The sequence below is a fragment of the Aricia agestis genome, chromosome 17, assembly GCF_905147365.1.
Source record: "Aricia agestis chromosome 17, ilAriAges1.1, whole genome shotgun sequence".
Classification (NCBI taxonomy): domain Eukaryota; kingdom Metazoa; phylum Arthropoda; class Insecta; order Lepidoptera; family Lycaenidae; genus Aricia; species Aricia agestis.
The window spans coordinates 2,348,240-2,375,314 of record NC_056422.1 but is presented as its reverse complement, the minus strand read 5'-3'; the positions used below and the strand labels follow the sequence as shown (position 1 = coordinate 2,375,314).

Genomic DNA, 27,075 nt, shown 5'->3' with positions numbered 1-27,075 from the left:
GATCGCTTTTGGCTGTGCAGATACAATAGTATACAGTGTGTAACAAAAATAAGTGATAATACTTTAGGGTGTGTACGTGTTCCTTGTAGAGAGTTCACTGTGAAAGTAGCAGCTCTGAAAGACGAAAAAATTTTTTCACTTTTGTATGGGCAAAGGCCCGAGCGTCACGAGTTTCCCCATACAAAAGTGAAAAAAATGTGGTCTTTCAGCGCTGCTACTTTCACAGTGAACTCTCTACAAGGAACACGTACACACCCTAAAGTATTATCACTTAGTTTTGTTACACTCCGTATATTCTGTGGTGCAAACGAGACGCTAATTATCCCAACCGATCATCCGAATATAGTGTATCGCGACACAAATCTTCAAATAAAATGTAATTTGTGTAAAATTGCATAATATTATAAATGTAAATGTGTTTTAGTGACCCGAAAAGTGTTAACTAATAACGTATTTGTCGAAAAAATATTACTATTGTTATTATTTCAAATGAACAAACTGCGCACAAACCAAGATCACTTAGCAAAATTGGAGGAGACAATATAGACGTATTTGTACAGTATACTATGCTATAGCTTAGTAGCTGTATGCATGGGCGTACTCAGGTTCTGGGCCAGGGGGGGGGTACTATGCGGCTTTTAGGACCGAGGGCTGAGCCTGCAGCTAAGACTTTTCTTTATCGCTTCTTTATAGAATCGTCGATCAAAATGTATGGAATTGATATTAGACGAGTTGAACGTCAACGTCATATTAACGGACTCGTATGTCAATTCCATACATTTTGATCGGCGATTCTATAAAGAAGCAATAAAGAAAAGGTCTTGGCTAAGGGGTCTGATTACGCCTGCCGAGTAGATAGTGGCTAGACAGTGTCCTCAGCCGAGAATATCCATAATAAACACACCGAGTGCTCGGCCGAGAGCACTGCATCTCCTCACTCTTAGTTACTCGCGTGGCTTTTTATTTTAAACATATATTTTACCGTATTGCATAAATATTTAGTATTAATTAAACTTATTAATGCATCAAGGCTACAATCTCTATTTTGCAAGAGACATTTCTGTTGCTGCGGACATAGAAATAAAATGACCGTCACTAAGATCTGGTAACAAAAGTCTAGATTTTTAATCTGATAGCACTTTAGGTTTCGAGTCACGATTCTATCCAATTCAAGACAATAGTATTGTTGTAATATTGGTGTTCAATATTGTAAAAATATGTTTAATTTTTTCCTGTTCTTTTTTTAAACCACCAAAAAAGTGTAATGCAACCGTACCTTGAGTGACATTTTAAATGGCAGCGTTAGTTCTGATTTTGGCCGCAAAAACATCCATATAATATCCCAAAGTACATGCGTACTATGAGATTATATATATATATATATATATATATATATATATATATATATATATATATATATATATATATATATATATATATATAACGCACACGACGCGCAGCGCGGACGTGTGCGATACTGCATATATAATTGCATACGTTCTATTTCCACGGACTAAAAAGTACGTCACGAATAGTCTGTCGTCTGCGATGCGCCTAAGTACAAGAGGTATCCGATAGGATCCAGCCTTTCAAATAAGAGCTTTCGAATTCCAGATTAGTATAGGGCATTGCTATGTTTTGGCCATGGATAGGTTCATTTGGTGATTTTGTGGAACAAGCCTTGCATCTCCAACAAGGCATCTCGTTTGCACGTGCTCCTCACAATCCAGTTAACGCAGTCCAAACAGCCGGTCTGGGCAGCAGCATGCACAGGTAGCATGCCGTCTCTCGCCCTCGCATCCAGCCGCCCACCCACTTCCACAACTAGGTGTTTCAGCACATTCTTGTAGCTCTGTACCTCAGACTGCTACTCAAAAACATCATTGTAGATCTGTACCTATAACTGTTGCTGCTGTTGCTGCTTCTGCTGTTGTTGCTGGTGCTGCTGTTCCCTCTACTACCCACCATCCACTTAACGCAGTCCAGACAGCCGGTCTGGGCAGCAGCATGCACGGGTAGCATGCCGTCTCTCGCCCTAGCGTTTAGCCACCCGCCCGCCTCTACCACCAGATACTTCAGCACATTCTTATAGCTCTGTACCTGAGACTGCTGTTCAAGAACAGCCGTGTAGGTCTATGCCTATAACTACAAAGGCAGCCGGTATGACCGCCCGCCACCAGCACCGCTGCCCCAAAAACAGCCTTGCAACTCTGACTGCTGTTCAAAAACAGCCTTATAGGTTGTACCTATAACTGCTGCTGCTGTTATTGCTCCTGAAACTAGTGCTGCTGCTGTTGCTCCTGTTGCTGCTACTGTTACTCATCATTCACTTAACACAGTCCAAACAAGGGGTCTGACCTCCCGCCTCCAGCACCGTTTAAAAAAACAGCCTTGTAGGTCTGCTCTACTCACCATCCACTTAACGCAGTCTAAGCAGCCGGTCTGGGCGGCTGCATGTACAGGCAGCATGCCGTCTCTCGCCCTCGCGTCCAACCGCCCGCCCGCCTCCACCACCAAATACTTCAGAACCGCCAGGTGACCCTCCTGCGCGGCCAGGTAGACTGGTGTCACGTCGTTGTCCATCGCCGTGTTCGCACTGGAAAGAAAGTTAAATAGGTTATAAATCATAATCTAGAATAGTGTTATTATGATAAGTACTAAGAAGATGTAAAAAACATTTGTTTGACTAAATTATTAAACAATGTAATTGGGGTGGACGCAAAGAACATTGAAAGTAGGGATGAAGAATATTTTTGGAAAATTTGAATTTGAATTGTCATATTGACAACAATATTAAATCAGAATTGAAAAAAACAATATGCCTACTAGGCATGCATAGGTAACAAAAATGCATAGGCAGTCAAAATTCGTATTGTAACCATAAAGTTAATATACCTAGCGGAATAGAGAAACAAAGGCCTGAGCAAGAGAGATGTCACTATCAGTAACACTGCGTGGTAAAAAGTGACGTGACATTACAGCAGCACTCATTTTTTGACGTCCAGTCGGCATGTGCCGCACGTTGACAATTTAATCTCATAGAATTCATGTTCAATCATGCTTGTGTAAGTGTATACGTTCACATATTTTTCACACAGATGAAAACCAATTTTGGTTACGTTTGACAGCTCGAGATTGTTGCTCTATTCCGCTAGGTATATTAACTTTATGATTGTAACTATATAAAGCGCTCCCAGGATTTGCTTTGCGCGTTTATGTCTTTTGTACTACGCGCGCGTTTAAGTCTTTTGTACTCAGGTGACTAATGGCGTAGATTTTTTAACGAATTTGACGGATTAAATATTAATTTAATCACTTGCAATTGCTCGGTTACTGTGGTATTTTGACAGGGATTTATTTATGCAAATGCGCTCAAAATGGTAAACGTTTTGACCGTCGTCGTCGACGACGAGTGACGACCATCTTTAAAATGTAAGACTATAACTAAAATCGTACGGCTTTAGTCACTTGTGTAAGCCCTCTTTTAGCCGAAATTTAAGGCATTGGCCAACCACATATTCCCACCATTACATCCCCTGTGTTAAACTCAAAAATACTCTAAATTAATAACAATATGTCTAAGTCAGGTTCTGTTTGAATCGAGTAGGATTAAGATAAATATAGAGTCATTAAATAAATATTATGTCATACGCACACCAAAATATATACCGGCCATGGCGAACGCCTTTCAACTTGAATATAGCAGCGAGAACTTTCTGGGCTTTTTCGCTTCAAAAACTTCTTAAGTTTGTACCACATATCAGATTAAAAACTAAGTACACATACATACAGTCTGAATAATACACATACAAAGTTGTAAATAAACACACTATTGTAATATAAGTTCTACCTAACTCCTAAGATCTTAATTCTACAGTATTTAACGCTAATATCACTATCAAAGTTGTTCAAAGTTCTATTTGTAACATCACCATGTGACACTGTTGCTTTGTTATAGATAACATCTACTGATGTTACACTATCATTTTTGATTACATTATTTTCCAACCAAGACCACAGTTTCTACACTAAAACTTTGGTGTTAAATGCGACTTTTGTTTTCTAAATAGATAACTAATTAAGCACTCCAAGTGAACTCGTCTTTTTAAATCTACTGCTAAAACGACACTAATGCTAACTTTGTTACACACTAGTCACTATACACAAAATATAAGTTACTGTTACACTCTCACTTAGCTTTTAAGGACTAAAACAACTGTTTTACTGATTTAAAATGCAATATTAGTTAACTAAATTGAATTATAAAGTGATACGTGGTTAGCGATTAACCGACAAATCGTTTTAACCTTCGCAACGCGAGTTCACAGGACACGAACGATATTTAACATTGAAATTGCAACGCAAAATGGATTTTTAAGAAAATAATTTTACATCATGCCATAATAATATATGTGTTAATTTAAAAACAAATTTAAAAGCAAAGTATGCACAAAATTTTGAGTTTCACACTTAGTTAAAAACAGGTATTTTTGTTAGTTACTAGTAGTGTTAGTAGCAATATAAGTAGGTAGCATTTTCAGATGCTCTCATCCATGCGCTGCCAGCTACTTTCTTCAAATCTTCGATCTAATTTCGTTCAAATAAAATCTATACATACTTTATACTTACTTAATATTTTAAATGCGAATGTGTTTGCTGTCTGTCTGTCTTACGTCTGTATGTTACCTACAATACATATAGAGGACATTGAACGTGTCCAGAGAAAATTTTCCCGGTCGATCCAATTTAAATTACCATGATAGGCTTATGATTTTCAAAATAGAGACCCTTGAAAATAGACGCATATTTTTTGACTTATTGTTCTTCTATAAAATTGTACATAATATTTTTGATTCATCGGAATTACTATCTAAAATTAGCTTAAAATATACTAAGTTTAGTGCACGTAGAGCTCATCGTACAAATTTATTTGCTTTATAGGTCTACAAGAATTATATTTCTTACTTTAACCCTTTAACACGCATGGCTAGAAAATATAATGAATTAGCTAAAGACAGCTTAAAGTTGGACATTTTTGAACACAACCGTAATAAATATATTAAAATCGTCAAAGACATGCTCCATAGCATATTAACCTCTGCAACTTATGAGTGAAATAAGTAACGTCCAAATGTACTGCGTTAAATTGTGCTAGTTTTATGTTAATATTTTAATTTTAATGTGTGCACATATTTGTTACGTTGCGATCTAGATCTTACATTTAAATGTATATTAAATTTGTTTAGTTGGGATTGTAATGTGTTTTGTGCATTTAAATAAATAAATGTTACCTCTTCACGCCCAAACCGCTGAACCGATTTGGCTGAAATTTGGTATGGAGTAACTTTCAATCCCGAAAAAGGACATAGGATACTTTTGATCCTGCAAAAATGTACGGTTCTCGCGCGATAAACGAATTTTGACGTGACGGAGTTGCGGGCGTCATCTAGTACGTTTTATCTCGGTAGCACTATTCTACAAAATTACGAATTCTTCCTGCTAGGTTCTAGATTAAGCAAAATCTAGAAAACTAATACCAGTTCCTAAAACGATCACTTTCACTATTACTAAAGACGAGTGTTCACGAGAGACTTGCATCTCGCATTCGACCTTCCTTTTGTTTTTGGATTTGTTTTTGGATATCATTTATTGATTATAATAATTATATGTTAAATTATATCATTATTCTATTTTGTATTGTCCTTAAGAATCACAGTAATTACAATGGACAAAATATGTATAGCCTTAGGGTCAGTTTATATTGCAACATCACGACGAGATGCATTTTTAATGGGCCATTCAAAGGTCAACTTTGTTTACTACGTAAGAAGACACACATTGAATTGACTGATTGCAGCCAGCAGCGTTGCGTTGACCGATATTATAGCTAATAGCTATACAGTGTTTGTGTAAACACCATTATCCTTGAAACCATCAAATGAGACTGTCAAAATGAACAACTTTTTCTATGAGAACAATGCTGGGAACACAAAAAAATCCGTCTTCATACCCATACGAGTACAAATTGCCGATTCGGGCATCCGTATGGGTATGAAGACGGCATTTTTTTTTTGAGTTCCCAGCATTGTTCTCATAGAAAAAGTTGTTCATTTTAACGGTCTCATTTGATGATTTCAAGGAAAACGGTGTTAACACAAACACACTGTATGGGAGAGCCATGCTTCGGCACGAATGGGCCGGCTCGACCGGAGAAATACCACGTTCTCACAGAAAACCGGCGTGAAACAGCACTTGCGCTGTGTTTCGCCGAGTGAGTGAGTTTACCGGAGGCCCAATTCCCTACCATATTCCCTTCCCTTTCCATCCCTACCCTCCCCTATTACCCTATTCCCCCTTTAAAAGGCCGGCAACGCACCTGCAGCTCTTCTGAAGCTGCGAGTGTCCATGGGCGACGGAAGTTGCTTTCCATCAGGTGACCCGTTAGCTCGTTTGCCCGCTTATTTCATTAAAAAAAAAAATTAAAACTTTATTTTATTATCATAATTATAAATGATCATTACAAGAGCAAAAAGGTAACAAAATATAGGAAATCTTCGTCGTTTCTTCGTCTTAAAATAGTTTCGAACAATTTCATAATACAGTATACTTTCTATCATTAAAGAAGTTGATAGTCCACAATCTTGGATCACGATTTCTAAAGATGTTATTGATATTATGGATCTTAACTAATATTATAAGGTTGGTTATTATTTATCCATATCTATACTAAGATTATAAATGCGAAAGTGCGTCTATTTGTCTGTCTGTCTGTTACCTTTTCACGCTTGAACTATTGAACCGTTTTTTTTTTAAATCAAGACGTTTTTATCCCGTACGGTTCCCGCGCGATTGGCACAACAAACTTGCGGACGTAATCTAGTATTGAATAAGGTCGAAATTATTAATTCGATTGAATGAATTTAAGTGTGAGTATACATATAGTTGAGTTACAATACCGTTCAACTCGTAAAATAATGTTAGCAACAGTTTTTTTTTCTTATTTCAGTTATATATACTTCTTATTTCAGATATAATTCAGCGCCGGATTGATTACTATTAGATTACAATAATTTAAAACCGCTATTACATAGGGTAGGTGTGATATCGCGGTGTAGCGGCCAAACCGCACGCACAGGCGGATGCAAATAAATCGAGTCTTAAAGTATTCAGTCTATAAGCCAGCTAAAGAGCCATTACATAAGTAGGGCCACGGGTTAGCGGCTCAACCAGCAAGGTCACGTGATATAACTCCCACGTTTCACTTTCCTCTTCGCACGTCCGGACCGGTATTGAGTAATGTTCCATACTAATGTTATGCGAAAGTTCGTCTGTTTGTCATCGGTCGTCATGCTTAAACAGCTGATCCGAATTTGATGACAAGTATATACTTTTATTGTTGTACGACATAGTTGCGAACAACATCTAGTTAAAACATATATGTCTGTTTATCTGTCTGTCTTTCACTCTTTACGTCTTTAAGCTTAAACCTATAAACCCGTTTTGATAAGACTTGCCATGGAAGTTTCGGGTATGGACATAGTATTATTCGAGAAACGGCACTTCTATTACGGAAAAATGTGCATAATCTTTCATTATTCAAATTTAACAATATTAATTTGTAAAGCCTGTAGTCTGTACTAATAATGATGTTTGATAGATGTTTTGTTAATCGACTTCCAAACAGGAGGAGGTTATATGTTCGGCTGTGGATATTTTTTTATTGTCATAAATATTCGTTTAGCAGTCCTATAGACTAAATCTATATTAATATCTAAATCAAACAAACTTAATAAATTAATGTTTCAAAATTAATGTTTGGTGTGTTGGATGTTGGAACAAACTATTCGACTGTGTATGTCGGGTCTAAAGGTACAAGTTGGAAGCCGGCTACATGAAGCGGCAGCAGACGGAGTGTCGTCGCGACACTACTGGGGGGCTAAAATGGTCGCTTTGGAGAATCGTATTAGGAATCATAATATGATTTTTTTTTTTAATAACAAAATGGTCACTCTGCTTGCAATTCATGTCTAGTGATTCGTACTAATTTGACATTCGTCAGTTTCAGTGTTTTGACGATTCAATTGCAAAATATGCGACCATTTTAACCCCCCTAGTTTCTACGTATTTTCATGAATAAGTGTCGCTAGCTTCGGAAGGTATTTCGTAGAAATACATAGAAACCAGGGCATTTAGCCGAAACTTTTTCGTTTTCGCTTTGTTATAGAATCGCCGATCAAAATATGTATGGAATTGACATAAGACGAGCCGAACGTCAATGTCATATTAACGAACGCTTATGTCAATTCCATACATTTTCATCGGCGATTCTGTAACGAAGCGAAAACGAAAAGATTTTGGCTCACCCCCCTGTAGTGTTGGCGTCGCGACGACCAGTCGTCTGCAGTCAGGGCCCCCTTTGTGCAAAAAAGGATTTTGGGGGCATTTTGAATTATTAAGTATCTTTTTTTATGGTAGGTTTTTTAAAACAAATAAAGATCGGCCAAGCGCAAGTCGGACTCGCGCACGTAGCGTTTTATAGTATCACGAGCTTTTGCCCGCGGCTTCGCTCGTGTTAAGAAGTATTATGATATACAAACTTTCACCCCCTATTTTAACCCCTTGGGGTTGGAATTTATCAAAATCCTTTCTTAGCGGATGCCTACGTTATAACATCTACCTGCATGCCAAATTTCAGCCCGGTCCGTATATATATATATATATATATATATATATATATATATATATATATATATATATATATAAGCACTTAATTTTATTATAAAATTATTAAGTTTTTTTTTTTTTTGTAAAAAATTTTTGGGCCCTTGGTTTTGGCGCCCCTAAAAGATGGCGCATTGCACACATTGCAATATGGTAGCGGGGGCCTCTGTCTGCAGTTGTCGCGTATCGCTCGGTTCCAACTTGTACCTTAACACACGCAAGGTTACATAAGTAGTTACGAGTGCGTTAAAAATGCAAAGTAAGCTCTAAAACGGTTATAAAATTCGAAACAAAATTACCATAATATGAAAGTAAATATTTCGCAGTTAAATAATAAGTTCCGAGGTTTAGATAAATGATACGGATATAAGAGATAAATATGTTAATTGTTGTATCCTAAGATGAATAAATTGCTAGAAAGTGAATTCTATACATAAAATATAATGTATAATAAATCCCTAATTTACGAAGCAAATTTATAGTTGCTGTTAAGCATTTGTGTACCTAGTAAGTACTAACCCATATTGCAATTGCAATTCCTTTTTTTTTTTTTAAATTGACTGCATTCAATTTAAAAAAACACCAGTCGTGTTCTAAATATTATAAAATAATTGATCTTGTTTTCTTGATCTTATAGAACATAATTATTACTGTATTCATAACTCAATACGTATTTTTTTTTTGGGTTACTACACGAATCCTTAACAGCGTCCAGGTTTAGGTAGTAGACACAATATAATATGCTTCCAAAAACTTATTTTAGAGTTTCTTTGTAACCTAAATATATTTTGAAAAATGCGTTAACTATTGCACGATAAGGTAAACGAGAAAAGTTAGAATTTTTAGGCACACCAAAATGTATAGTAAATAGTTTATAAATTTTAATCATAGGGAATCATTTTCTCATTATCTATTCAATGTGTTATTTAAGTAAATGTTGGCCAATCTTATATTTATTGGTATTTTGTTTTTTAAATATTATCTGACTAAAACTATAAACACAATAAACGTATTTTCACTCACTTTTCCCGCCCGCCGTACGTTTCAGATTTAATTTTGACATATTTCTTGTTCTTCTTATTCTTCTTGCCGAAAAACTTGTATCCCCTATTCACTGGGGGATGCGAATTCAACGTCATCATACTTTAACACCAACTTCCGAGCATTTGCGTAACAAAACAGTTCCTTTTAACGCGCGTTTAAAATTGGAACAGTTTTTTTTTCACGCCCGCGATTCACGGCTTTGATTTTGTGTACAAAATGACAGACACGTTTTGCCCGACAAAATGATCGTCACTTTTGGAACACAACCGCGTAATGTAGTATCGATTATTTTGTAATCGAAACATGCGCTCGCGCCGCCCGCCTTGCTGTCACTGAGCTTAAGGCTGTTTCCACGAGAAAAGCGAAAGTTATTCTTTTAACTTTTCACACAGAATCAGTTGAATGACATATGTTTATTGCATTTTCTTTGTATATTATTGAATAAAAACGCGAACAATCAAATGGGTTCCCGTAGGAAACTGATAAACCGCTGAATATCATTAATAAACATTAAGATTTTTCTTTCGTTAAGTGCGAAATAAATAACCTAGACGAGAGAGAGTGAAATAAAAAATGTAGAATTAAATAAGTAAGTACTGAAATTATATTTACTATATTAATAAAGTGATTTAATTAAGCTCTAACTACTTATTTAGATAAGTAGGTGACTACTTAAAATAAAAATAAAAAGTTTTTTTATTTAGCACTTTTATGTCTGTTTAATTAAAGTTGCTAAAACAACAATTAACAAAGCAAAACAATTAGAATTATTTAACTAATTGCTAAAATAACGAAACGTTATTGTGTAACTACTCATATTGACATATTACATAAGTTATTCTTATGAAAATTGAAAGTAAATTGTAGGTAATACTTAACCTAATAAAGCTATATTTTAGGGTTCCGTACTCAACGATTGGGGCCATGTTACAAGTACTAAAGGCTCTACTCATTTAGGATTGAACTACGATTTAAAAATAAGGAGTTTAAAAGATAATTTACAGGGCTTATGTCAAAATCTTCATATAATTCAGATATGGCGCAGCGCAGACGACAGACTATCCGTGACGCAATTTTTAGTCCGTGGAAATAGAACCTATGCAATTATATGCAGTAACGCACACGTCTGCGCTCCGCGTCGTTTGCATAGGTTCTTTCGACGGACTAAAAAGTGCGTCGAGGATAGTCTGTCATCTGCGCTGCGCCTATAAGTTATAAATATTCGTCTCTGAGTGCCACAGTAAGGGCTATTTCGAAATAGACCTCAATAGTTGTAGCTGCAGTGCTGTAGATTATTATAACGTGTTATTGTGGCTTATTTTGGAACAGTCCGTAAGACTTACGCTTTCTTTCCGTCTATATGTCGTCAAATACAATATATTCAACTATGATAAGTGTCGATGGAATTTTTATAGATTTTATACAGTAGCCTGTATTGCGAATAATAAATATGCGATTTTATGCTGGTTTGTACGGAACGATTCGCGAGCGATTTCGATTCGAACTTGACTATTTTTTTTAGTTTTCGATCTTAAATTTATCTCACTTTTGTAATGCATTCTCTTCATTTTTTTACTGATTAAGATTAAAGATTTTTTTTTCTTTTCGTGACTTAATTTATTTTGACCGAATTTAAGGAACTCTTAAAACTATAGGTAAGTTTAGAGTATTTGGCTTACTTAAAACGAGATTGTCTTGGATATAATATATTATTATTTGTAACTAGATGAATTGCGGTAAGTCCTTAGATCGATATGACCCGCTGAACTTCATATCTCGTCCCCCCTAAAATAAACCTTACCTGTGCGCCTACGTGAAAATTTTGTCTACATGTTTTCTCGATGTTTAATGGTTTTTCTCTTCATCTCTATTGACCCTAACGTGACATACATTTTTTCTCGTGTAGATCTGTCGTCAAAATTAGCGATTCCTAACCATGACAACACATTTTTATCGATTTTTGTCGAGATTTTCACGAGTGAGATATCTCTTTGGACGCATGCTAGGCGCACTGGACTTCCACGAACATTTCAAGACTAAAATCAGCCAAATCGGTTCAGCCGTTTTAAGTTTTAGCTGTACTAACAAAACTGAAAATAATTTTAATTTGTAATATAGATTGATTTCTTGGTACGACTGTTTATGCAGAGAAAAGCCGCTAGCTAAGTCTCCTCTTTAAACCACTCATATTTGTTTTACTAATGTTTTTTCCTAGCTTAACTAGATCTCCCAGGTATTAATTTGCAGAGTCAGTTTCCATATAGCCGCTGCGTTTCTCTGATGACGTCACACTGACGCAGCTGTTTTTGAGAAACACTTTCGCTCGAACTTCACACAACAGTCTACACTTATCTTAATTACGAAAATTCACACCTGCATCTTCTAAATTTGAAAATACATTATTATATTAAAAATATTACTCATCAACATAAGCCGGCTTCTAGACGATAAATTGTATTGTGCTATACGCTTCAGGGTCATGAATGTGTATTAAATATTATGTGTATTATCTACAGGGTGTAACAAAAATAAGTGATAATACTTTAGGGTGTGTATGTGTTCCTTGTAGAGAGTTCACTGTGAAAGTAGCAGCGCTGAAAGACCAAAAATTTTTTTCACTTTTGTATGGGGAAACTCGTAACGCTCGGGCCCTTGCCCATACGAAAGTGAAAAAAAAATTTCGTCTTTCAGAGCTGCTACTTTCACAGTGAACTCTCTACAAGGAACACCCTAAAATATTATCACTTATTATTGTTACACCCTGTAGGTATACATCTATACTACATACTACATATAAATAAAATTGGAGTGTCTGTTTGTTATATTGAAAGAACCGTTTTTTACTACATGCATATGAATCTATATACGCTATATACACCAAAATAACATTTTTTACAATTTTTGTCTGTATGTCTGTCTGTCTGTCTGTTTGTTCCGGCTAATCTCTGAAACGGCTGGAGCTATTTTCCCGGGACTTTTTTTGGTAGATAGCTGATGTAGTAAGGTGTAACTTAGGCTGCTCTTTAACCGACTTCCAAAAAGGAGGAGGTTATATTTTACTTTTTTCATATTTGTTAGCGGACTATCCATCTTTGTTATTATATACATCGACATATAGTAATGTCGACGCGACGAAGTCGCGGGCAACAGCTAGTATTATAATAAAAATCTTAAATGTATGTATAGTATAAAAGAGTTAAATACATATATTTCCGTTGTCTGGTACCCGTAACACAAGTCCTTCAGGTACTTAGCACGGGGCCAGACTGACGTGGTGTGAAGCGTCCATAGATAGATAATAGATATAGATAGATAATACATATAAGTATGGATAAGACAGACAGACACCTGGGGACAGGAAGTTATTACTATGTAGTGATTATAATTTTATATTTCCGTTCACTAATGTCCATTGAAATGCGCGTTATTTATTACCCGCGTAAGAGAAAATGTGTACAATGTAGTTTTTTCAGTTTCCCACCATTTCTACTCGACAACAGAGGGCGCTGAAACCCATTGTTGCCATCGGAAAAACTCCATATTCAATAGACATTTGTTATTGTAATGCATACCAAATTGTCGCATTGATAGGCGATGAAAAGTGTTTTTATGTTATCAATTTTAAATGGTTACTAGTTAATAAGTAATTGTATGAAGACAAAAAAAGCGTTTTCTTTTCAAACCTTATTCATAGGACGTAGGTATAATAACTCATCAAGAGCCCTATAAATAGGTATTAGGCATTACTTTACGTGGTAGAGCCATCCTTCGGTACAAATGGGCTGGCTCGACCGGAGAAATACCACGGGCTCACAGAAAACAGGCATGAAACAGCGCTTGCGCCGAGTGAGTGAGTTTACCGGAAGCCCAATCCTCTACCCTATTCCCTTCCCTACCCTTCCCGCCCCTCCTCCCCTATTCCCTCTTAAAAGGCCGGCAACGCACCTGCAGCTCTTCTGATGTTGCTAGTGTGAATGGACGAAGTTGCTTTCCATCAGATGACCCGTTTGCTCGTTTGCCCCCCTTATTTCATTAAAAAAAAATGCGAAAGTGTATCCATCTGTCTATCTATTATATTACCTTCCGCCCGATTTCAGTAAACTTTGCGTCCTGGGAACATAATATTATAATAATTAGTTTTTATCCAAGAAAATATACGGTTTTATCGAGCGAAGCTGCAGGCTACATCTAGTACTAATGAAATGACTCTTTGCATGGCCGCAAAAAAAAAATGGTTAAGTGCGAGTCGGTAGTCCGACTCGCATGAAGGGTTCCGTACCGTTATAGAGCAAAAATAGGCCAAAAATTTAGTTTTTTTGTAGATAAGTACATAAATTATTGTTTTTACAAAATATGTCATCAGATACCTGCAGCATGGCAACAATTATTTTTTATTGTTATTATATTTCAAAGACGTAGACCTTTTTGGGGGTCCGTCAAAACTGTCACTTCTTAAAAGAGCCACCAAAAAAGTTTGGGAACCGCTTACGTAACATAAGAGCTATTAACAACGTATTAACAAATACAATGACTACCGTATTATATTTCACTAGCTAAAATGTAAACCATTTTAAAAAGCACTCAAAGTGAAATTATGATATTTATTATCTACACGATAAAAATGTAAGTGAAATTTTATTTTATAGTTGTGCATTAACCGAAAAATGTTAAATGTATTATAATTCATTTGTGGTAAAAAATAATATTTATTTTATTTAAAAGGGCCTCGATTTCGTTTAGAATATTAATTTATTAAAACTTTTGCATTGATGATATTAGTATAATATCATCAATGCAAAAGTGTCTGTATGTCTGTTACCTCTTCACAGCCAAACCGCTGAGTGGATTATGCTATGGTATGGAGATATTTCCAGTCCCGGGACTCCCGGTAAAGGACAGAAAAGGAAGAAAAGTATCCTATACTCTTTATCCCGGAAAGATGTACTGTTCCCGCTAGATGATCGCATTTTGACGCAACAGTTCCCGACTGCGCGGCGGCGCGTCTAGTCTCCTAATATATTATAAGTCTTCTAATATTTAGGTCGATCGGCAAATAGGATTTATTCTTTGGATTTATGGGATATTACTTATGTAATTTGCCAGCGCCTTCATTTACATTGGTATGCAATCAAATATTTAAATAATCGGCCAAGTGCCAGTCGGACTCGCGCACGAAGGGTTCCGTACCGTTCCGTTCCGTACCGTAGGCCAAAAATTGTGTTTTTTGTATGGGAGCTCCCCTTAATATTTTATTTTATTTAAATATTATTACTAATTATTAAAGTACAATTATTTTATTTAAGATCTTTGTGAAAATTTCAAGTGTCTGCCTCTTATCATTATTGATTTCGAGTAAAAGAGGTCAAAAAATCACGTTTGTTGTATGTGAGCCCCTCTTAAATATTAATATTATTTTGTTTTTAGTATTTGTTGTTATATCGGCAATAGATATACACAATCTGTGAAAATTTCAGAAGTACAGCTATAGCGGTTCTTGAGATACAGCCTGGCGACAGACAGACAGACAGACGGACAGACAACGAAGTCTTAGTAATGGGGTCCCGTTTTTACCCGTTGGGTACAGAATCCTAAAAATGTATGTATCTGTGCAATATATTACATAAGTTTGCTAAATAAGTAACATTTTAGGGTAGTGATGAGCAAAATTGGTGATAGTCTTGCTTTTCTGCAATATGTTGGTATTGCAGAAAAGCAAGACTATCACCAAGCAAGACTAAGAATCCAAGACCAAGACCAATTTTGTTCCTCACTGTTTTAGAGGTGTGACAATAAGAAATTGCATGAGATTTAAGGCCAGCCATAGACGGACCGCATCTTGAGGTAGAAATCGACTGCAAAATGCGGTCGCCGCACGGCGATCTGCAGTTTTCATACTGAATTCATAATATCCGCAACTAGCGACCCGCCTCGACGTCGCACGGGTATAAAATATATAGCCATAGAAAAAACGACTAAAATCGATAGCCTATATCCTTCACGTGGTCTACTTCTTATCTGTGCCAAATAACATAAAAATTGCTCCAGTAGTTCGCGCGATAAGCCCTTTCAAATAATTTCCCCCGTTTTTTCCACATTCTCCTATTATTCTTAGCGTGATAAAATATAGCCTTAATAGCCTTCCTCAATAATTGGGCTATCTAACACTGAAAGCATTTTTCAAATCGGACCAGAAGTTCCTGAGATTAGCGCGTTCAAGTTAGCCTTTTCAAATAATTTTCCCCGTTTTTTCCACATTTTCTTCTATTTCTTCGCTCCTCTTAGTCTTAGCGTGATAAAATACAGCCTATAGCCTTCCTCGGTAAATGGGCTATCTAACAGTATCATCAAAATCCGTTGCGTAGTTTTAAAGATTAAAGGGAACAAAGGGACATGACGGAAAAAAACGACTTTTTTATAATATGTATAGATATAGATACACGCAAGGCCGCTCGAGCAGTTCTCGAGCGGTCGGTGCCAATTTCAAAGCGTCTCTAGAGCATTCAGAGCTCACCTGACTCTAAAAATCAAACATCGTCCTTCTCTCTTCACACTCACACCCGTCTTCATATGCCAGGTGAAAAAGGACGGCGCGGAATCATCGCCGAGTTAGGTTTACTTGAATAAAAGATGAACTATAATGATTATGAAAAAAGTGTTTTGAGCAAATTTAGATTTTATCAATACCTTTTTAGATATTAAAAAATATTAAAGAAAAGACAGCAAACTTCGAAGATCCAAGCAAAAATGTGTCTAAGACAAGGTTTTTTGTAAAAAAGAAACTATCGAGCATTTTTTGAGTAATCGTGTTTTCGTCTTGAGCATTTAATCTTTATGAACTGAAGTTACTTGTGTCAAAAAATCAGTTTTCTAGACCTTACAGATTTTGAGATCTAGGTTAAAGTATGTAGCCAAGTTAGGGTCATATGAGCTCTTCACTCCCGACTGCAACTTGCGTCACGTCTGTGGCCAGTCTTAGGTAGCGTTTTTTGTCGGTTTATTTTTTGTATTAAGATGTAAATACCTATTTGCTTATTTTAATATTTTACTAAATGTTTGGTACTCCACTCTAAATATAGACGATATGAATTACGAATTTGGCTTTGTTCATGCTACCGATGATTTTTTGTTTCCGTTATGGAATAACTTTATACCAGTGATAATTTAAAAGCCTATTGACTGCTATTGACATAATAGAATGCAAGGCATGCGTCTAAAAACATCAACACGCGATGACCGACCCAGAACAGGCACAATCGTATAATTATTATTAGTGAAAGCAATAATAATGTCCATATATTAAGTTAGTCAACTAGCCACTATTGCCAAACGAAGGTTTACGAAAACTGGACCTTTGCTTCAAACACGTTGCGTAAAAAAAATGTCAAATTCAAATTTTAGAACGGGTTCGAATGAAGTTAACATTTTAAGAGCCTGTTTCACCAATTCCTGACAAGTGCCGAATAGGCTATCCAGTATCCACCACTTAACTCGACAGATGAAGTATGGAGAATCTGTCAAAAAAGTTTGTGACTTGTGAATAGCCTATTCTGAACTTTATCAGAAAGTGGTGAAACAGGCCCTAAATGTTTTAAAATCTTTGCCTTTCTTTGCAGACGTTAATTTTGAATTAAGGTTGGGTTGAACCAATTAACTTTAACTATTACTGTAACTTTAACTATAACTACAGTGTAAAATGTCAAATCTTTGGTAAAAGTTAAATATGGCGTCCAACCTCCGCTCATACGTATATCTGAAAATTTACTATGTTTTACAGTGTTATAATTTTCCTGTCGGTTTTTACGGATAATTCAATTTTTTATGTACCCTCAATCCCGTTGCCTGTAGCTTCAATAAAAAAATAAACGCAACAGACATCTGTGAATTTTTCCGGTTAAAGTTAAAGCTAAAGGACGCCATATTTAACTATAACCATAACTTTAACTTTAACCACGCCTCTGGTGCAACCCAACCTATAATGTTACTTTCCAGGAAATAATAATTTTAGGTATATGAGATCATAATAAATATATTTCCCGGGCATAATATTATATGATTTTAGTTACGTTTGAAGTTTGAACGTTGCGTGTCAATTGGCTCTAAATTGTTCGTACATTCGCATGTTTATCACACAGATAATAAAACCAGTTTAAGTGCAGGTGAAAATTAGGCAAGTGGTTTATAGAACAGAGCAAATTGACACTCTTAAATCCGTTCAGAATTTGTATTTACATTCTTGAGTCACAGGGGCACTTAACCCTGGGTTATGTAACATGTTGATTCTTCACTAAGGGAATGTTTCACCACTTGCTGGTAAAGTGCCTAATAGGGTATTCACAACTTTTTTGACAGATTCTCCATACTTGATCAGTCAAGTTAATTGGTAGATAGCCTTACCAGGAAGTGATGAAACAGGCCCTAAATATTAAAAACAGGGATATACTTAACATAAAAGAGATTTAGCCCAAGGTTTACTTAACACATACCTGTGCAATAAGGGCTAACGGCCGCACACAGATATGTTTAATAATAATTAAACTTTAATTTAATGAACTCTACAATGTAGAGTCTATACAAAGCCACTCTGACATTGGCAGTGGCATTAAAGAAGAAGAAAGCAACAGCTGACGTGGGAGAGCCATGCTGCGGCACGAATGGGCCGGCTCGTTCGGCGAAATACCACGGGCTCACAGAAAACCGGCGTGAAACAGCGCAAGCGCTGTTTCGCCTAGTAAGTGCGTTTATCGGAGGCCCAATCCCCTATCCTTTTCCGTTCCCTACCCTCCCATATTTCCTTCCCTACTCTGCCATATTCCCTTCCCTACCCTCCCCTATTACCCTATTCCCTCTTAAAAGGCCGGCAACGCACCTGCAGCTCATCTGATGCTGCGAGTGTCCATGGGCGACAGAAGTTGCTTTCCATAAGGTGACCCGTTTGCTCGTTTGCCCCCTTATTTCATTTAAAAAAAAGCTCCAAAATAGTAAAAGAAAAGTATCATCTATACTTCCATACTTCTATAGTGTCAACAGTCACTATAGTTAAGCTGGCTCATTTGTGCCGAAGCATGGTTAAGTAATATTTACCTGATAGTGCTAGCTGTCATCGTCTTCGAATACTTCAATCTGGTTGAAGAGGCTCGGAGAGGACGCTCACGTCGCGGACAGGTCGCCATTTTGTGTATTCCAAATTTAAATTTTCACAAAAAAGTTTTTATTGCGGGTAGGTTTCACTTCATTTCTCGATTAGTTCGAGAAAAGAGTCTGTAATGTTTATTTGTGGTTACTTGTGTGGTTTCAAAATGAATGATTTTAAGTTCCAAATGAACCAAGTGCAATGACTGCTATCTATCAGTATACGACAGTCGACAATAAGATAATCACAACAATTATCTGCAAAACTTAGATAAAAAGCATGGCTGAAACACACTGAACTGAACCTCTGAAGAGAGATTCGTCTATTAGATTTATTTATTTATTTAAAACTTTTGCACGTTTCTGTACAAAGGCGGGCTTAATGCCTCGTAGCATTATCTTTTCAGATTTCCCATTGGCTATGATCGATTGTCCATTCTTTAAGTAGCAATAATAATATTATAGTACAGATCATGCCTTTTGAAGTAACTTATTTTAAGTATCGTTTCGCATATTTTCAGGTTGCCATGCGTGAATTCGGCTTATCCAGTGAAAATTTAATTCGATTGTTGACATGACGTTTTTGTTTGGCGATAACTCGAATGCCTGGGGGTAAGTGAAGCGAGGCGACACGCGCTGCTGGACATCAGGTGTTAGACTAGGTTCAGTTCTGACAACTATATTATTTTATAGATAGTCTTTTATGTTGGATGTTTGGGTAGTTTTTGTTTACAAAGGGACAAGATATTATAATTTAAATTAACTAATAATAAAATCTGTAGTCTCATTACACGTAGGACAAATAAAAATTATAAGTACTAAAATTCATGATGCTATGAATTTTAGTACTTACAATTTTTATTTGTCTTAATTATATGCAAGAAGAAGCTAGATTATGTTTATAGCAGAAATACTTTTATTACAAATAAACGGAGAAAGGACGATTAGAGATCAGATTGAAAGAAATATAATAATAAAGCTATTATGAAGTACTTATCTAAATCGTAAAAAATACACAAGTGATAGGGCTACCGACACGTTAGGAATTTCTGTTACGATATTTTCTTATGAGACAGATGGCAAATAAGCAGACGTGGATCACTTGATCGAAAGCGATTGTCGTCGCCAATGGGTTTTCGCAAGAATTCGCAACAACATTTTTGAATGTGTAATAGGGATGATGACAAGGTCAAAGATTAGCGAATTTTGTTAATAAAATAAAAAAGTCACGGTAAAAAATGAGCAAATTTCAGTTTGATAGCATTTGTATTTTTTTTGTTATGCGCCTTCAAAATTGGATATTCAAGTCGATTTTTTTTTTTCAATTAAATTTCTTAATATTTGTATATAATTCGATAACTTATGCAATTAAAAGCAACTTTTGTTATGAAACAACTTTCATAAACGCAATATTTAATATAAAGTTGTCTCCCGATGCGTACAAACTACGAAAGACTGACGTCATACTTTCGTAGCACTTTGTATGGAGCGTTTCGGGCAGGTCTTTTTTATGAGATATTTGAATAGTCATATCTTGGTGAATTTTTAAGCTATCAGAGTCATTCTTTCAACGATGTTTCTATTTTTTAAGTATCTTTCAATTACTGATAAGAAAAAAAATAGTCATCATGCCTATTACTCTTTTCTGAAAAGCGATAAAGAAAATACCACTAGTTGCTAGTGGTATTTACTTTAATACTATAGTCTTAATATCTGTTGAAACAGATGATGATTGCTACTAATTAAATTGCACCAGCGAGATAAATGATCAGTTAGGACGTGGTCCGGCGCACGCGCAGCTAACAGTAACAGCAACCGTTAAACCGATCAATAATACGAGAAATCACAGATAATATACTCGCAATATTATCTGGGTTAGTTTTTCTCGCCATTGGAAATTTTCCATTAAATAGTTCTAAATTTGAAAAGATGGGTAATTTGCGCGTGTTTGCGTGTTCGGCGCGTTAGCCCGAGGAACCGCATATTTCGCGGTTTTTTTTTTAAATCTTAGATCCTATGTCCTTCCCCTGGACTTAAATTCATAGCTATTATCGAAATGGACAGCTGTTAAAGCGTAGCATGAAATAATTACTGTTGCTTTATCGACCTGATGATTCTTGTCATTTTTACTTGGTTTCTTGATAAAGGCGAAAAACTGGAAAGGCGCTTTTCCATAAAGTATTAGATGCGATTACAGCTCCTGTGTCTATTAATTCTCTTATACAGTTTTTTTTAATAAATAAAATGTGTAGCGGTTTTGAATTTGGAAATCCAAAACATTTATCAACTTTTAAATTTGTTTATGGCTAGGATCTTATTAAAATTCTCTAGATAGATACTAAGTAGGTATGTCTTGCACAACAATTTTGAGCATAATCATTATAATTATAACATTACTTGAACAATTTGCATACAACTTTTACTAACTTGTTATACGGCAAACCGGAAGTAGATTTTTTTCGTAAACAAAGATGCAACAATGATGTAATTCTAGTCAGAAAAAATATTATTTCGTATTATTTTACTTTAAAGATACTAGAGAAAACTTAATAATAGAGACTCTATTTAAAAACCAGTGCTGAAAATATTAAAACTTGTCCATAAATCAACAGCCCCCCTAGACAAGTGGCAAAACGCTAACGCTAACGCTACAAAATGTATGGATTTGACATTAGTATTCGCTAGCGAAGCGATGACTTATGTCAAATCGCATACATTTTGTAGCGTTAACGCTAGCATTAGCGTTAGCGTTTTGCCACTTGTCTAGGGGGGCTGTAATCGGTGACATATCAACGAATGATATGAAATTTGGTATTGAGAAACTTCGAGCACCAGGAAAGGATGTGTTACTAGTTACTACTTACTATCCGGAAAAAATGTACGGTTACCCGCGAGTTTCTGTGCAACAAGTTGCATCTAGTAAATAAATATTCGTCAAATAATCTACATGGTTTATTTTCTAAACCAAGAACTGCTTCAATCGTTTACACATATATTAATATTTAACAGAAATGAAATCGGGACTTTCGCATACATTATATTATATTGGATACATTTATAACGTTACTAGCTGTCCCGGCGAACTTAGTGGCTCTTGTCCTTCCCTGGACTTCAAGGATTATTTTAAGGCTAAAATTAGCAGAATCGGTTAAGCCGTTATCGAGTTATAGCGTTACTAACACAATTGGAAATTCATTTTTATATATAGATTACTTATATTTTAACATAATATGAAAGTTTTTACGTTACCGCTAAACTACATACAGCAATATGTTTTGCCAGAAAACCGACGCCGAAATGCTAGTTCTTAGATTTTCTAGTAATTATAGGGGCGAACGAAGAGATGGGTGTTTGTATCATGTATGTAGCAGTTTTTCTATAAACCTATTAGAAGGAGTAGTCCATGAAAAGGCATAATTGGAAATAAAGAAACAAAATATGAAGCCGAAATCTGAAAATTTGAGAAGTATACTTTAGTATACTATATGGGTAAGTTACGAATCCGGAAAAACAGAAGCTAAATTTTATATTGTTATAATTTACATTTATTCTTGAACATTCTTGTTTAGCCTAGAATTGCAAAAATACGAAATGGCATACTTTCATATCCGTTAAAACATTAACTGTCTAAAAGTATAACAAAACTGGTACCACAGTGTAATGGTACTATAACAAAACCTGCTGTATAAAATGTAGAGCAAAGTACGATGATGATATTATATTATTCTTAAGTTGAATAAGTACTTTATAAAATAATAACAAAATAACAGTTGCACCTCACAATCGTCCATTGTTCGCAAAGTCATTGTCGCTCGCACTTGGCCCCATTCGGAATTCAAATCGCGATGACAGATGCTAAATAATGTCAACGTCAAACCGAAACGTCAAATTCAAATTTAATTTTTTAATTGCCGCAGGACCGCACAGAATTCTCGTCCTTACCAAACACAAGTAACCACAGATAAACATACAAAATTGTATTTCCGTATGTCCGTTTAGCTCACACACGTTGCACCCGATACGAGCACACGCAGAGTAACATTTCACTCGACTAAGTGCATTTCTAGGTGCCACTAAATGAGTTCTGATTAAACCTCACACCACGCTAGCGAGCGCGGCGGGACGGTTCAAATTTAAAAAATCTGATAACATAATTAAAAAATTACATGTCAATTTACATGTTAATGTTATTAATCAAAGAGAATATAAACTATATTATTATTTAAAAATGTTAATTGTACAATATAGTAATCATTAACTTTTGACTCGTAACTGTTTTATATTTAAATTGCAAATTACATATTATATGCAACAAAAGGAAGAAAACACGAAAAGCGGAATAAAATTTTCATAATTACTAAAAATTTTGTTCTAACATTTCAACATTTTAACATCACGGTGTTCACAACAAATCGTTTCGAATATTTTTTTTATCAACAATTATGTTGTTTGTTCCAAAATTAACTAATCATTTCGCACAAGATAGTGATACAAAGGGACTGTTTATTACTAAAGCAGCCCTCCAAAGAGAGACGGGATATAACTTCTTTACATTTAGTCATATTTTACTTGTAGCAGAAGAACTTCTACTAGGTAGTAGATGAATTTCTAAATTTATCAGTACAACGCTTTCCGCTACCGTTCCCGCTCCGCTACGCTCAGACCGCAGCCTAACCTGATCTTTATGAATTCACCTACTTACCCACAGCGCTTCACGTATTACGACTCTTGTAATTGTCCGCTTAACATATGAAAGTTAAGCTCAGCGTGGCGGTGAGGCGCGAATTCCAAGATATCGTGTCCTTTGATATATTTTTTTTATGAAATAAGGGGGCAAACGTGCAAACGGGTCACCTGATGGTAAGCAACTTCCGTCGCCCATGGGCACTCGCAGCATCAGAAGAGCTGCAGGTGCGTTGTCAGCCTTTTAAGAGGGAATAGGGTAATAGGGGAGGGTAGGGATGAGAAGGAATTAGGGGAGGGTAGGGAAGGAAATTAAGTAGGGGATTGGGCCTCCGGTAAACTCACTCACTCGGCGAAACACAGCGCTAGCGCTGTTTCACGCCGGTTTTCTGTGAGAACGTGGTATTTCTCCGGTCGAGCCGGCCCATTCGTGCCGAAGCATGGCTCTCCCACGTATAAATTTTATTATAATTTAGACGTATTAGGTAATATAATAATGGTATTTGATCTCGTTATGATCAAGCACTTGTCAAAAGACTTCGGGCATGGAGCTGCCAAAGTTGAATACAAAGATTTGCTTGGGAAATAAAAAACCTAAGTAACTCAATAATAATATACAGTTTTCGAAAGACCTGCATTGATTTTCCTCCCGAAAAGACGCTACATACTGAATTTTAGCCACATACAGCCGTTGCTGAAACCCATGTATGTGAACATATATAATATGATTTCTTCGAAATATAAAGAAATGCTTTGAAGGATTAATGAAAATAGGTCTAAGGCACATATTAACATTCTTCTAACCATGACAATGTAAAAACAAGAGATCAACGCAAACCATCTCCCAAGCTTACATGCTTATGGTAATAAGGCATAGTAATGAAATGAAAATGATTTTATTTCCAAATTGGTTAAAAATTAACACTTTTTTAAAGTACAAGCTACTACACAAAACTTTTATTCCTAAATCTAATTAGGATCTTAATTATTCTTATAGTACTTGTGCACATTATGCATTAAAAATAATCCATGCTTCGCGATACGTATATTATAAATGTGAAAGCTGTGTCTGTCTGTTACCTCTTCACGTTCAAATCGCTGAACCGATTTTGCTAAAATTTGGTATAGAGATACTTTGGGTCCCGGGAAAGGGTAGAGTTCCCGCGCGATAAACGGATTTTGACTCAACGGAGTTGCGGGCGACATCTGGTTTACGATATTGGTGTCTAAACACACTAGGCTGAAGTTACGCGGCGTAAATTCCTCATGATTACATCCGCAATGTCAAACGCATACAATATACGGACAGAACGCGACGGAATAGTGTGTCATCGGTAATTTAAAAGGCCTGTACGAACTTAAAGCACGTGGGTTAAGGGTTTTAAGTTCGCGAACTTACTCGGCTCGACGTCGGTGACACACGAGAATCGCTCACACTGGATTAGCACGTCCCCAGGCTCGCGGCTCGCGGCTCTTTGCTGACACACAGGCGATTAAGATCGTCGAGCCATAATTCCGCGTACTTACTCGCACGTTTGTCACCCCCTTTATATGTATATCATCTATATAGTCTTACTTAAGTACTCTTAAGTTACTTTTCCACTGTGCACCTCTTAAGGTTTATTGTACAAGTGTCTTTATGTAAATTTGCATATTTTTACCTGAAGTGAGCAATCAGCATACGATTAGAATCCGTTAGGCGCAATTAAGCCGGCTTTCACCGGATCACTTTATTTAAGAGAGTAAGGTTATGTAATGTAAGTGATATACATACATACACTGACTACACTACTGCTGTTGTTGCGCCCGAAGAGGCTTTACCTCTTCTATACTGTACTCGGCGAAACATGGCGGTAGCGGTCATTGACTCCCTGTCAAAAACTTGTCATTTTCTATACAAAGCCGCGATTGACAACCTCTGACACTTCATTGTCAATCGCGGTTTATATAGAAAATGACAAGTTTTTGACAAGGGGAGTCAATGACCGCTACCGCCATGTTTCGCCGAGTACAGTATAATCCCGCTTGATTACGTCAGCAATGTCAAACGCATACAATATAACGCGAAGGGATTTCGGCACGGTGTGTCATTGGTAATTTAAAACATTTATTTTTTTAATTGTTTTCGAGAGTTTGATGTTGAAATATTCGTCAGCTGAGTTTGAACTCGGCCTACTGGTTCGTTTGGTCTATTGAGGATGATGAGTATATTTTGATGATGCTGATCATATTGTGATGATGCTGATCATATTGTGATGATGCTGATCATAATATTGTGATGATTATGAGCATATTGTGATGATGATGAGGGTGTAAGTAGGATGTTCGTGACGCGACTGTTAGCCGGCCGCTGCAAAAACATGCAGCGCTTCAATGCACCAGCGGACAGATGCTAGCGGTTCGTAATTGGTGCTTAAAAAATCTTAGAGCCTATTGGTAATAGTAAAGCTATATTTATAGCCTATTATTTATTACTTATACGTGGGAGAGCCATGCTTCGGCACGAATAGGCCGGCTCGACCGGAGAAATACCACGTTCTCACAGAAAACCGGCGTGAAACAGCGCTAGCGCTGTTTCACGCCGAGTGAGTGAGTTTACCGGAGGCCCAATCCCCTACCCTATTCCCTTCCCTACCCTCCCCTATTCCCTTCCCATCCCTACCCTCCCCTATTACCCTATTCCCTCTTAAAAGGCAGGCAACGCACCTGCAGCTCTTCTGATGCTGCGAGTGTCCATGGGCGACGGAAGTTGCTTTCCATCAGGTGACCCGTTTGCTCGTTTTCCCCCTTATTTCATAAAAAAATAAATAAGAGCGTCTTATAGAGGGAAAATTATTTTAGACCCTATTTTCCTGGAAAAGCATTACAATAAGTTAGAGATTTTTGACGTCATAGCGACAATTGAGAATCTATTGTAAATCTTTTTTTAAATCCTTTAAAATCCTTGTAAATCCTTTAAAAATTAGAGTACGCAATGTTGATCATAAATTGAACGAAGTGATTGGGCTCACGAATTTCCTCAGCAGAGTAGACCCTAGCTCATTTAGTTATTTTAATTTTTAATAATACATCTCAATGTAATCATAATTCTTCTATTAATTATTATACTGTCATACGCTGTACGTCCAAGTAGCATGTTTGTAATCCAAAACATTCAATCGTTTAGAGTGCGTGTGGTTTTAAAATTGTTTTACGACAAAACTGGTCCCTTTAGAACCCTGTAAACCCAGGCTTTTTTTAACGAAATAAGGGGGCAAACGAGCAAACGGGTCACCTGATGGAAAGCATTTTCCGTCGCCCATGAACACTCGCAGCATCAGAAGAGCTGCAGGTGCGTTGCCGGCCTTTTAAGAATAAAAGAAAAAAGAAAGGGAATAGGGTAATAGGGGAGGGTAGGGATGGAAAGGGAATAGGGGAGGATAGGGAAGGGAATTGGGCCTCCGGTAAACTCACTCACTCGGCGAAACACAGCGCTGTTTCACGCCGGTTTTCTGTGAG

At 36.5% G+C, this 27,075-nt stretch overlaps 1 protein-coding gene across 1 annotated transcript in view; it reads right to left on the bottom strand.

Annotated features, from left to right (window-relative positions):
• LOC121735316 (espin) overlaps nt 1-27,075 on the bottom strand; it is a 63,544-nt gene that overhangs the window by 32,497 nt on the left and 3,972 nt on the right. The window contains exon 3 of the mRNA XM_042126099.1: nt 2,413-2,596. Within this exon, the coding sequence (XP_041982033.1) occupies nt 2,413-2,596 (184 nt within the window). The remainder of the gene's footprint in view (nt 1-2,412; nt 2,597-27,075) is intronic.